We start from the raw sequence: 14074 nt of genomic DNA, 5'->3' as shown, positions 1-14074 counted from the left end.
ATTTTGACATATTGGGGTCTACATGGACACCTGGGAAGATTTAGCATTTTTCACTTGATCTGTCATAGTCACAAATAAAACAACTTAGTGGCATAAAAGATACCATTAATTTTGTGCTCTATTTCTAGGTAATAGGAACATAATCTGAATTTTTGTGGATGATTAAAAAGACAGGGTAGGTCCAAAAGGATTTATAAGGACTTCCCCCATCTTCAAACACAAAGATAAAAACTAAATAATGTTTTTCATATAAATCACTTTTTTTTTAAACTATGAGTTAGAGGTGTTCCATTCATTAACAAAGTTAATGGTAGTTTAGGCTACACTGACACAGACAGAATATCCAAGAATAAGAAACAGTATCCTGGCCAGCCTCCATTCATACTATTATGACTGGTTATGAATTTTGAATTTTAAGAAGGCCATTGATTAGTAGAAAGGCTTTGATTTCTTACTAGCTTACTGTGTAGCTTTATTTTGAAGAAGTGAAGCCTTAAAAAGGAAGACACATAGTGAGCATTTCTTTTAAGGCATTAGTTGGTCCAGGTGTCTGCTAAGATCACTTCTGATGCTAAAACTCAATGATTCTGTTTTTTCAATTACTCATAATATACATCATTCCAATGAAAACAAAATTATTTTCATATAAAAATGTGATCATCTGTGCATCAAGAAAGTCATCATTTGGAAAGAAAAGGTGCAACATATTTTGTATGATAGTTCTATTTTTCATATAATTTAGAGCTGCCAACAATTTTAAATTCATCCACCCCAAACTCCTCATTTAAGAAAAGAACACAATAAAATAGGAATAATAATAATAACCAAGAAACCTTATCAATGTGTATTTCTATACCAATTAAAGGACCAAACATACAGACCTTGTACTGGTCTGCTAACTGTTTTTTTGAAGTCTAGTGTTGGTTTTCTTGAAAAGCCAGCTCGAAAATCAATAGTACTGAGGCCAGTAATGCGAACTGAATGTCTTCCACTGCTAGATGTCTGAAAAACATTAAAAAAGAGAACAGATGAGCAATTACCACTAATTGTTTACAAAATATTAAAGCAATGACTGACTTTAAAAAGGGGAAATGTTCTACCACAATGAGCATCAAATGATTAATATTTTTAAGCATATGCTTTGAATTTAACCTCAAAACTATATGTCAACAAAAGTATTAGGATATTTAGGCTTTTTCATATCATCTTATTAAATATTTTCATATTTTTGGAAACAGTTGTTATAAAAATATATGTATATATGTGTGTGTACACACAAATATATATATATATATATATATATATATAATGAATCATGGAATATTTTGTCCTTGGTGAAGTATTTATTATTCTTTAACTATTAGAAATAGTACAACAAAAATTAAGTACCTTATATTTGAACTTTTGTACCTATATCTATTTTAATGGGTTATATAAATACCTATGTAATCTATAAAATCTATAATGGGTAATTTTAATTATAATTAAAATATAATTTTATATTTTTAGAAACAATTTGTAAAATTATTTATTTGTCTATTCCTTTCATTCTATCTCCTCAGTTTTTCTCATTAAATACTATTTTCATCTAATTCCTCTCACATTTCTGAAAATAGGCAATGATGTAGATGGTATGATGGTCTACTTAAAGAATCCTAGAGAATCAACTAAAAAGCTAGTTGAAATAATCAACAACTTTAGCAAAGTAGCAGGATACAAAATAACCCATAAGTCATCAGCATTTCTATATATTTCCAAGACATTTCAGCAGCAAGAATTAGAAAGAGAAATTACATTTAAAAATCTCCCTAGACAATATAAAATACTTAGGAATCTATCTGCCAAGACAAACACAGGATCTATATGAACACAACTACAAAACACTTTCCACACAATTAAAACTAGATCTAAATAATTGGAAAAAAAACATTAGTTGTTCATGGGTAGGATGATGTAACATAATAAAAATAACAATCCTACCCAAAAACGTATTTACTTATTTAGTGTCATACCCATTGAACTACCAAAAAACTTTTTTACTGAAGTAGAAAAAGCCACGACAAATTTCATTTGGAAGAACAAAATACCAAGGATAACAAGGGAAATAATGAAAAAAAGTGAAGGAAAGTTGCTTAGCAGTACCAGATCTCAAATTATATTAGAAAGCAGTGGTCATCAAAACAATATGATACTGGCTAAGAGACAAAAAGGAGGATCAGTGGAATAGACTTGGAGTGTGTGACCTCATCAAGACTATCTATGATATACCCACAGATCCCAGCTTTGGGAACAAAAATCCACTATTTGACAAAAAACTGCTGGGAAAATTAGAAGACAGTATGGGAGAGATGGGGTTTGAATCAACCTCTCACACCCTACACCAAGATAAATTCAGAATGGGTGAGTGACTTGTATATAAAGAAGGAAACTATAAGAAAATTAGGTAAACACAGAATAGTATACCTGTCAGGTCTTTGGGAAAGGAAAGATTTTAAGACTAAGCAAGAGTTAGAAAAAAATTGCAAAATGTAAAATAAATAATTTTGATTACATTAAATTTAAAAGTTTTTTATAAACAAAACCTATGCAATCAAAATAAGAAGGGAAGCAACAAATTGGGACAAAATCTTCATAACAAAAACCTCTGACAAAGGTCTAATTACTCAAATTTTAAAGAGCTAAATCAGTTGTACAAAAAATCAAACCATTCCCCAATGGATAAATGGGCAAGAGACATGAATAGGTAATTTTTAGATAAAGAAATCAAAAGTTTTAATAAGTAAATGAAAAAATGTTGTAAATCTCTTATAGTCAGAGAATTGCAAATAAAAACACCTCTAAGGTACCACCTCACACCCAGTAGATTGGCTAACATGACAACAAAGGAAAGTAATGAATGTTGGAGGGAATGTGATAAAATTGGGAAATTAATGCATTGCTGGTGGAGTTATGAATTGATCGAAACATTCTGGAACACAATTTGGAACTATGCCCAAAGGGTGACTGTCTGCTCTTTGATCCAGCCACAGTCCTGCTGGGTTTGTACCCCCAAAGAGATAATAAGGAAAAAGATTTGTACAAGAATCTTCATAGCTGCGCTCTTTGTGGTAGCAAAAAAAAAAAAATTAGAAAATGAGGGCATGCCCTTTGATTGGGGAATGGCTGAACAAATTGTGGTATGTGTTGGTGATGGAATACTATTGTGCTCAAAGTAATAATGAACTGGAGGAATTCCATGTGACCTGGAACAGCCTCCAGGAAGTGATGCAGAGTGAAAGGAACAGAACCAGAACATTATACACAGAGACTGATACACTGTGTACAATTGAATGTACTGGACTTCTCTACTAACAGCAATGCAGTGATCCAGAACAATTTGGAGGGATTCATGAGAAATAACACTGTCCATTCAGAGGAAAAAACTGTGGGAGTAGAAACACAGAAGAAAAACAACTGTTTGATCACATGGTTCAATGGGGATATGACTGGGGATGTAAATTCTAAATGATCATCCTAGTACAAACATCAATAATATGGAAATAGGTTTTGATCAATGACACATGTAAAACCCAGTGGATCTGCTCATTGGCTATGGGAAGGAGAATTTGGGGGAGGGAAGGGAAAGAGCATGAATCATGTAACCATGGAAAATATTCTAAATTAAATAATTAAATAAATAAACTTAAAAAATGTCAGAGGAAAAATAGAAGGAAGATCTGCCATTTTATTTGCATGATGACAATAATGATAGTAAATAGCATTCTACAGTCTTTTACCATGGACTATAAACAGTTTACATTCTCTAAATCTAAACGTTTGATTATTTTACAGAGCCTATAGAGACTCCACCTGCAATCACAAGCAAAACTCTTATTAAGACACTTTCAATTAATGCAGATCAGCATTGCTTTACAATTTATAATCATAGAAAGAAGAGTGAAAGATTACATGACTTTTCCAAAGTCATTGAGTCAACATGTGGCAGAAATAGGAGCTTTCCCTAAATCCAAAGCCAATTTTCCTGCAGGTAAATACACAAGAAAAGTTGATTCAATTTGATTACTATTTATTAAGCACTTGCTTCTATTTGCAAAATACATCTCCAGGACTGTTATCTTAAATTAAATCTGTGTCTTACTCTGTATAAAGAATAGTCAGTACACTCGATCAAGGCCAGAGAATTAGATGGAAATTCAAGTTGGGTTGGAATGAAAATATGGATATTCATGATTCTTTTCATTTAGTTTTGATGAGACCAAATTGCTATGTTGGTATAAAATATTTAATGACAACTTTAATGTGAAAAGATAAGAGGGAAATAAAAGCACACAGGTAACAAGACAGTAAATGCTTAGGTTGTTTTTTTTTTTTCATTCTTCACACAGAGGAATCATTTTATGGCTGTTGTTCAGCTGTTTCAATGGCTGCTGACTCTTCTTGACCCTATTTGGAGTTTTCTTGGCAAAGATCCTAGAGTGGTTAGCCATTTCTTTCTCTAGCTCATTTTCAGATAAGGAAACTAAGGCAAACTGTTAAGTGACTTGCTCAGGGTCACACAGCTAGTAAGTATTAAGGCTGGATTTGAACTCAGGTTTTCCTTCTAGGTCCAGTACTCTATCTACTGTGCCACCTAGTTATCTTAAAGAGTGATTACCAGCATGAGAAGTTACTCTGAATCTGCCTAATAAAAAAATATACATTAAGTAATCAAATAAATTTATATAATAGCTAAGGAATGAAAAGACATTTCTGTAAAGTGATAAAATGAAAATGAAATATTTTATAGTAGTTCATTAGGTGCTCATCAAGAATATAGAGAAACTCTACTTAACAATATGAATAGCCATTCTGTAAACAGGAATAGCTTATATTTATTAACCCACAAAGAATGGCAGAATCTCTGGGAAAAGTTTAAAGAAAGGTGTTTCTGTGTCCCTCCTTACCAAATATAATTGAAGTGAGGTATACTCACTGTACTATCCTGTTTCCTTCTCAGGCAGCTATAGGGCACAGTAGAGAAAGACCTGGGCCTGGCATGAGAAATATCTATATTCAAATATATACTAAGATACTTACTAGGTCACTAATATTTCTCCCTTGGAAGTTACTTAAACCTCTGGCTGCTTTAGTTACTCATCTACAAAATGGGAATCAAAATATCACCTACCTCACAAGATTTTTATTCAATTATGTGAGATAATACTTATAAAGTATCTATTTAGCATAGCCCCCATCACATAACAGGTACTTAATAAATATTTATTTCCTTCCCTTTTTCCCTTATCCATGAGGAGTGGGCAAATATCAAAGTACCTACGGTGTAAGGAAGAAATAGAGAAAGAAAGGAGAAAGGGGGAAAATGTGTTATTTGTGGCAACACATTTTCTTCAGGCTATATGCATCACATAAAACATTCTACAGAAATATGATATGTAGTAGTTGAAATTTCTAGGTTATTCCACAAAATCTATTTAACCAGCAATATAAATGAAATATATCTATTACTAATAACTAAAATTAACATATTTCTGATAATTGGCCTGAAAACTTTAATACAACTTATAATATCTTTCCATTAAAAATTCATTTTGAGTTTCTCTCAACACACACATTAAATTTTGGTACGCTATTTATAAATGACTGGTCTTCTACATAAGTAGTTATATAGCTAATGAAAATTATGATCTGATTAGATGATCTAGCACTTTACTGAAAACTATTGTAATGTCATGTTTCTATCTTTTGTAGTTCAGCCCAAACTTCTAACATTATTACAAGCAAGTGAGTAACATAAAAATGATCTCTACATATTTCTATTTGTTCCCCTTTCCCTTCAAAAAGTTTCAGCATAAAATAGCTTTTAAATATGTCAGAGAGAAAAAAATTCAATAAACTGCCAAGCTGTTATAAAGAGCAACTTGCTTGGCAAACACTCCATCAGCAAACCAATTGACAAAGTTTCTGTCACAACAGATTTATTTAACATCAGTGAAAATCTTAAAACTTTCCCAAATATTTGAAAACATGCTTTTCTCTCCTGTTGTTAAAAATCAAACAGTTGATGTCAAAAAACCCTGATGATTAAACGTTTTTTTCTGATTTGAGGGTAGCTAGATTGTACAGCAGGTAGTATATGAAACCCAGAGTCAGGTAGATGTGGGTTTAAATCCATTGTCAATTTCCAGCTGTGTGACCTTCAGCAAATTTTTTTTAACTTTTGCCTTAGTTTCTCATCTGTAAAAAAGGGATAATAATATCCCTGACTGCAAGGGTTGTTGTAAGAACCACATGAGATAACACTTGTAAAGTACTTTGCAAACCTCAAAGTGCTATATAAATGTTTGATGATATTATTATTGTTTTTTGGGGAATGCTCTTCTGAATTAGGTTATTTTGTAAATGTATTCTGATCTCATAAAGCAATCTAAATGAGCAATCAATATGTGAAAATAGGAATGATTGTCTTCAGATCTGTAAATATTTAAAGTGACTTGGAATTAAGGAACATTCAATAATGAAACAATGAATTCATTTATTTAAATTATAATGCAGAATGTACACACACACACAATAAACTCTGTTGACTAAAAGTATCTTTAAAATGATAATCTTTAAGAGCAACTATTTTGTCAATCTATAATCTAAGTTCTTGAACTATACCATCTCTAGCTTTAACAATAAATATGATTTTTTTACCATGCGCACTCATTTTTACAATGATGCACTCATCATTTCCCATATTTCACTGCAAATTGTGAAGTTATGGCTTAAACTCTAGCCAGAGCTCACAGTGGTTTTGCATTTGTAATACCAGTCACCTTTTACTGCCAGGTCCCAAAATAAACATGAGACCCCAGCTGGCTAGATTTATCATTATGAAGGCTCCATGGGTCCAAAGTTCCATTGAACTTTCTTTGTAATTCTCTGAATTCTGGCCACTGTGTTTATTGGGTAGGATTTTGTATTTTATTGTCTTTACTTGCCTCCTTTTCATCTCTTTCCTAGAATTCCACTTTGCAAAGAGGGGGGGGGAATAGATAAAATATAATCAGCAATTTTCAGATGGAGAGCAATCATAACTGAGAGATGAATAACAGTATAACACATATGGAAGACATATGGTTATTCTATGTGTCTACATAGTATCCTTTAGAAAGTGTCAAAAAGCATCACCTGACCCCAGATTCAGGGAACTTAGAAACATACATGGTGTTTCCATCTCCTTTGAGTGGGAGTAGAAAAGAAAATTGTTAAACCACAATGTCATGCTGATTGGCAGCATCTAAGTGACTCGGGGGATTGAGAGCCATGCTTGGAGGCAGGCGGTCTGGGGTTCAAACATGTCCTCAGACACTTCCTAGCTGGGAGACAGACACTGGGCAAGTTACTTAGCCGCCACTGCCTAGCCCTTACTGCTCTTCTGCCTTGCAGCCAATTCACAGTATAGATCCTAAGACACAAGTTAAGGATTAAAAAAATGTCAAATGACAGTTCAAAGGTAGAGAAGGAGGTTGGTTACATGCTAACCCATTATTATTCATGAACACAATTTGTTTTAATTCATTAGCTACTAGGTGTGTGGTCATGGATAAATCACTATATACTTGAGACTAATTTTTCTTTCATATAAAACAGGACATTTGCATTAGATGACCTTTAAGGTTTATATTTTTATAACAATTCTAAGGCTTTGTGGTTTTAAGAATTAGCTAAGCAATCACCTAAACAGGACTCTAAGGAAAAAGGCAAAGGGCAAGGGAAAGTTTTAAAGGGGAACAGGATTAGGAAATATAAATGCCATAGGAATACCAAAGTGAAGAATCTTGGATAACCAGTGGTAACACAATATGATGTGGTACCAGACTTGAGGTTTGATGATGTGGGAAGGAGGAGCAATGGGGCTGGCTCAAGAAGCTATGCAGAGCTTAAGGGAATACTGAAAAGTCCAAAACCAACTTTAATAATTTCCCTTAGGTTCAACATTGATTATGTGGTATTTTATAACCCATTAATATCCTAAGAGTATTTATGATTTTAGAATATTTCAAGATTTCAAGAATTTTTTGAGTGATATTCATTACATAATAGAAGTAAATAGATATTTTACTATATTTTTGTGATCAAAGTAGTTTTATCTGGCTTTATTTTAGCTATCTGGATAAATGCTTTAAATGCTTTAAACAATTCTATCATCTAAACAACAAATAATTTTAATAAATTCTATCTATTTCAGAAGATAGTTATTTAACCTTAGAATGCATGTGAATTCATGGAGAGAAAATGTTGTTCATGAGCAATAAAACAAAAAGTATATGCTTTCCCTGGTTCTTAATTTTATATGACATTTGTATGTGTAATTTGAGTATATACTTGTGTCTATATCTAGCCACCATACTGTTTTTTTTCCCCAAATAAGACTATCTTAACAGTCATGTCCTAAAAAACTTCTCAGTCAACCAACCAACAATCACTTACATACTTTCTATGTGCCCAAAAATGTGTTGGTACCAGAGATACAAAAATAAGAATAAAACAATACTAATCTTAAATGAGGTCACATTCTAGTAGTAGAAACTGTGTATGCATATATGCCCACCTGTATATTTATATGTGGACATAAATACATATATACACATATGTGTATAAACATGCATATATTATAGCTTTTATATTTTTAATTTTTATTAATAAACTGTTATAGAATTAATTATTATTTGTTATATTCTATATTATCTTATATATAATATGGAACAACATATTGTATATAATATACTACATAATTATAATCAGTTAATTAATATTACATAATACTATTTATATTTTATTATTTTATTTATTATATGAATATATATGCAAGTATATACACATATATCTATTGATAAAAAGAATTTGAAGTTTGAGAATAAAAACTTATGAGGTGGCTGATGAGATGCAAGCTCCATTAGTTTGGAGATCAGCTAGCTAATGCCTCATTTTAGGAGATTCTATTAGAATTTCTCTTTGAAAGATACTAGTTACTTTCAAAATTAGAAGTCAAGAGAGAGTGCATTTTGTTCATGGGGACAATCTATACAAAAATATAAATATGAGAAACTGAAGGTCATATATACAGGGCACCAAGAAGGCCAGTTTGACCAGACCAAAGAGTTCTTGAAAAGGAGAAATGTACAATAAGATTGAGAAGAGAAAGAGTTTAAGCCAAGATAACTACCTAAATGGATGTAAGCAACCTACCTCCAATATATCCATTCCAGAAAAGCTAAAAATAAGTTTATATTGCATGAGGAACAAGAAATCCAATGAGAAATTAAGGTAAAAGACACTGATTTAATCTTTGAGTTGCACTTAAGATCATCCAGAAACCCCCTTGTAAATGGAAAGAGGACCCTTCAGAAAAGTCAGGACTAACACAGTTGTGAAACTGGACAGAAGTCTACCAGCAGAAAGAAAGATGGTTCAGAGATACATTTAGTCTACAAAGTTCTGGTCCAGAGACAGCAAAAAAAGCTTCTGGTGGCATAGAACAAGGTCAGCTGAAAATCCACAGCATCCAACTTAGGAGAAAATGGAACCTGTAGTAGTAACTAGTCTTGGCACATGTGGTAGAGGCATGGAGAGAAACTGAGAGAACTTGTAAACCAAGATGCAAGAACCAGGGTTCCAAATGGAATGTTCCCAGGAGTTGGCAGTTTGAGCTGACAGGGGGAGGAGACTTGGAGTCACTCTCTCTGGAGGTGGAAGCCTGGCTAAAAGTCCCTGGTGGGGCTGACTTGGTTTTTGAGGTTCTCTGGCTTTGGACAGTTGAAGTTGACAAGAAAGAGAAACTTGGCTTTTGGATTGGTGGTCTATATGAGAGTTGAGCTGGCCAGGAGAAACTGAGAGACTTTGAACTTTGTTTCTCTGGGGTTGAAGCTGAGAAAGGAGATAAGCCAGGCTGATTTTGTGAAGAAGAAAGAAGATTTTGAACTGCTGTTGTCCTCCATCTCCCTAACCATCTAAGAGTCACACTTGTGACTTCCCAAACCCTCAATTTTACTTCATTTAGATTAAGGAAATCCTCATCCCTCTTTCCTCAGTTTCCCATTCTGTTATCACAATAAACCCCTTACCTGAGAAAGAAAACTAGAGTATTTTATAGTCCACTGAGGGGGGAGGAGAGGGAGGAAGCCAAAGGCTTCCAGAAGAGGGTGGTTAAGGGAGAGAGTGAGGGAGGAAGAAGGTTAGGAAATAGATTTGTCCATTAGCCATCAGTAGGGATCAGTAGGCAAACCCCAGAGTAAACCCCAGAGAAGTCCCCTGTGTTAAAGCATCCCTGTGTGGTAGCTTCCCTCAGCATCTCTCATTCCTACCTCTATTACAAATAAGCAGCTTCAGGTTCCCTTAGCAGCACTCTCTAGTCAAAAGCCAGAGAACAGCAGGCATTGCAGAAGAAACAGGTTTCCCTTCAGTTTACATATTCTATTCCAATCAGTAGTAGTTTTCTCAGTTTACATTTATTCTATTTCAAGTAGCACCTTAGTCTGACTGTACCCAACAATCCCACAGGCAGAACAGATAGTAAATATGTTCAAACAAGTAGTTTTTGGTGTGGTGGTTTTGGCAGCCATCACTTGCTTTTGGGTTTACCATATTCTATACAGCAAACTGACTCAAATGGTAGTGGAAAGTGCGGATTATGTAGGAGACTTGACAATTACTGTGTTACAAATACCATTTCAAAATGAATTCGTTCTCTGGAAAGTCCTGGCACAAGTATATGTACACTTCATGGCTGTGTTGCAGACTCTATCCCAAGTGAAGAAAGTTTTCAGATTCATGATTCCCCTTAAGGCAGAGAATGTGATGGCCATTGACAATAACTTAGGCAAGATGATTAAGGCAGTGTTTGAACAACTCATTAAGGGAAAAGATCTAGATCTAGTTATGGGCAAGGACAATGGGAAATCAGAGAATGTACCTCAGGAAACTGAAGGTGGAAAGGAAAATGAGAACCAGGCTGCTAGTGCCCCTGAGAAAATCTGTCCATTGAAGGAGGTCACCAAACTAACAACTAATGCTGGTGTTATTCACTCAAAGGCCCATAGAAAATTCACTCCTCAGGAACTTGAGTCCATTAAACATCACTTTCCAAAATTTGTGGACAATCCTTTTAAATCCCACAAGGAGCTGAAGAGAGCATTTCGGATCTTTGATCCAGATTTTGATGATGTATTTCTTTTATCAGAACTGTTCAGCTCCCATGAAAAAAAGGACATTTTTGGAAAAAATTAGATCTGAAAGCAATTTGAAAAGCTGGCCTTCTGTAGAACAAAGAAGGGATTTGGACTTCGCCAATCCAACCTGCATATCATACCTTAAACGGTGCAGGGAGGATTTGCTTCAAGTAATTAAGCAATGCTGTTCCAAACCTAGTGCATGGTCCAAATTTGATAAGATCAGGCAGGATAAAGGGGAACATCCTGCCACATACATAGACCGTCTGTCAGAAATGGCAGAGGCAATCTTAGATTTAGAAGCAGATAATGACGAGATAGCTGGCCATGTATGTAGACAATTTCTAAAGGAATGCACACCAAATTTGAGGACATTTTTCAAGATTTCCCTAGATATGACTCAATTTTCCTAATTGAATTGAGAGAGGCTGCAGGTTACCTATTTGAAAACAATTCAGATCAGAGTAAGGAAATTCAAGACCTAAGATAAGTTAGAGAGGACTGAAAAGGATTTGAAACAGAAGGAAATTGAGGAAATTAAAAATTTGAACACAGTTAGGACTTTCAAGACATCTGTTTCTCAGAAACCTAGTTACCAGGCAAGATCCATGCGAAAAGAATCTAGGGAGTGTTTCTTTTGCCACTGTAAAGGGCACTTGATTAGAAACTGCTTTTTGAAGAAGAAACAGGAGAGTACTAACAGAGAAACACATAATGCAGAAACTAGATACAAGAAATCCACTTGCTGTTCACACTGCAAGTTAAAGTCCAAGTCCCCTCCCCCTGTCAGCCCAAACTGCCAACTCCTGGGAACATTCTATTTGGAACCCTGGTTCTTGCATCTTGGTTTACAAGTTCTTTCAGTTTCTCTCAATACCTCTACCACAAACAACAGTATTAAGGGAGAGATACCTTGGGCTGAGTTCTAATGTCTGTATGCCCTAAAATAGTCTACTTTTCTATAGGCCATAGATGGCAAACCTATGACACAGGGCCAAAGATGGCACACAGAATGATCTCTATGAGAATACAGCCACCCTTCTCCCACTCCAGAGTTCATTACTAGAAAGACAGAGGAACTCAGACAGAGCTGCTCCCTTCCCCCTCTCCACCATGCCTGAGGACAGTTTTTCACATCACCTGCCACTCTGCCCAGTAGCCAAATGGGAAAATAAAGAAGGTAAGGTGGGAGGCTCACAGGCAGTAGAGCTGGAGGGGAGCAAAGCCCTTAGAGCACTACTCTCCCCCTCTCTACACTCACTGAGGACATTCCTTACTTCACCCATTCATGTGCGCACGTGTGTGTGTGTGTGTGTGTGTGTGTGTGTGTGTGTGTGTGTGTGTGGAGAGGGGCATACCTGGGGAGAAGCATGGCACTTGTTCTCTGGGTAGAGGGTGGGCATGGCACTCATTCTAGGGTGTGGGGTTGGAATGAAGCCCTGCACTCCATCTCCAAAAGGTTCACCTTCACTGATATAGGGTAATATAGGATTCTATATCTCAATAAATCTGACTGTTCTTCCCTTTCTGACATAATTACAGTGAGAGTAGGGTTTGAGTATTCCTTGTCACCAACCTCATCCTTCCACTGTAATAGGTTTTTTTCCCCTGAATACCTTTTTATGTAATAAAGTTAACCCCATTTTATTTCTCTTTCCATTTCTCTTATGATGGCAAACCTTTTAGATACCAAGTGCCCAAACTGCCAATTGCATGATTCATGTACTTACTCATGTACCTTACTGGAGAGGGAGGAAGTGCTGGGCAAAGGAGCAAGTGCAATGAGAAATGTCCTCAGGCAACCATGGAAAAGAGAAAGGGAGCAGTTCCCTCCACCATTCATGCCATAGGTTCTCCAACATGGTCTTAGTGTTATCCTCTCTTTCATCTCTAAATTTTTTTGCATCCTAAAGAGCTTACTTCCATAGCCTCTATCTATCTATCTATCTATCTATCTATCTATCTATCTATCTATCTATCTATTTACATATATATATATACTTCTTCTAACTACTATAATAATGACAAAATATTTAAGAGTTACAAATATCTTTCCACATAGAAATATAAACAATTTGACCTTACTGAAGCCCTTGAATTGTTATTTACTTTTTAATGCTCCTCTAGAATTCTGTATTTGGACATCAAATTTTCTGTTTTACCCTGGTCTTTTCTTTAGGAATTCTTGTAAATCTGATATTTTATTCAATAAATTATTTTCTCCTGAAAGAATATAATTATTTTTAGTGGGTAAGTGATACTTGGTTATAAACCCAGTTCCCTTGCCTTCAGAAATATCATATTCCATGCTTTCTGATCCTTCATTATAGATGCTGTGAAATCCTGTAAAACCCTGATTGAGGCTCTATGATAGTTTAATTGTTTCTTTCTGGCTTCTTGGCAGCTCTTACTGTTATTGGGGGACTTATTACAGGAGATGATTTATGTATTCTTCTGATTTCTATTATAATCTCTTGTTCAAAAATATCAGAGCTGTTTTCTTGGACAATTTCTTGTAATATGATATTTAGATTTTTTTATCATGAATTTCAGGTAGTCCAATAATTCTTAAATTGTCTTTTCTGGATATATTTTCTAGATCGGTTGCTTTCTCAAAGAAATATTTCATATTTTCTCCTATTTTTTTCATTCTTTTTATTTTTTATTTTTTCTTAATGTGTCATGAAGTCATACACTTCTATTTTTCCACTTCTTATTGTTAAAGAATGAATTTTCTTCCATTAACTTTTTAGCTTTCTTTTCCATTTGGTCCATTCTACTATTAATGGAATTCTTTTCTTCATTGGGTTTTTGTGCCTCTTTTTCCAGTTGACCAATTAATTTTGCTTTTTAAGCCATTA

General features: G+C 34.6%; 1 protein-coding gene across 4 annotated transcripts in view; it reads right to left on the bottom strand.

The window, feature by feature from the left end:
* The window catches only part of HMCN1 (hemicentin 1), a 520282-nt gene that overhangs the window by 307839 nt on the left and 198369 nt on the right, over nucleotides 1-14074 (bottom strand). For all 4 annotated transcript variants that reach the window (XM_056815653.1, XM_001375804.3, XM_016430009.2 and 1 more), the window contains one exon: nucleotides 882-1002. In XM_056815653.1, the coding sequence (XP_056671631.1) occupies nucleotides 882-1002 (121 nt within the window). The remainder of the gene's footprint in view (nucleotides 1-881; nucleotides 1003-14074) is intronic.

Source organism: Monodelphis domestica, chromosome 2, assembly GCF_027887165.1.
Source record: "Monodelphis domestica isolate mMonDom1 chromosome 2, mMonDom1.pri, whole genome shotgun sequence".
Taxonomy (NCBI): domain Eukaryota; kingdom Metazoa; phylum Chordata; class Mammalia; order Didelphimorphia; family Didelphidae; genus Monodelphis; species Monodelphis domestica.
The sequence above is the reverse complement of the archived record's forward strand: the minus strand, read 5'-3'. Positions and strand labels throughout refer to the sequence as shown.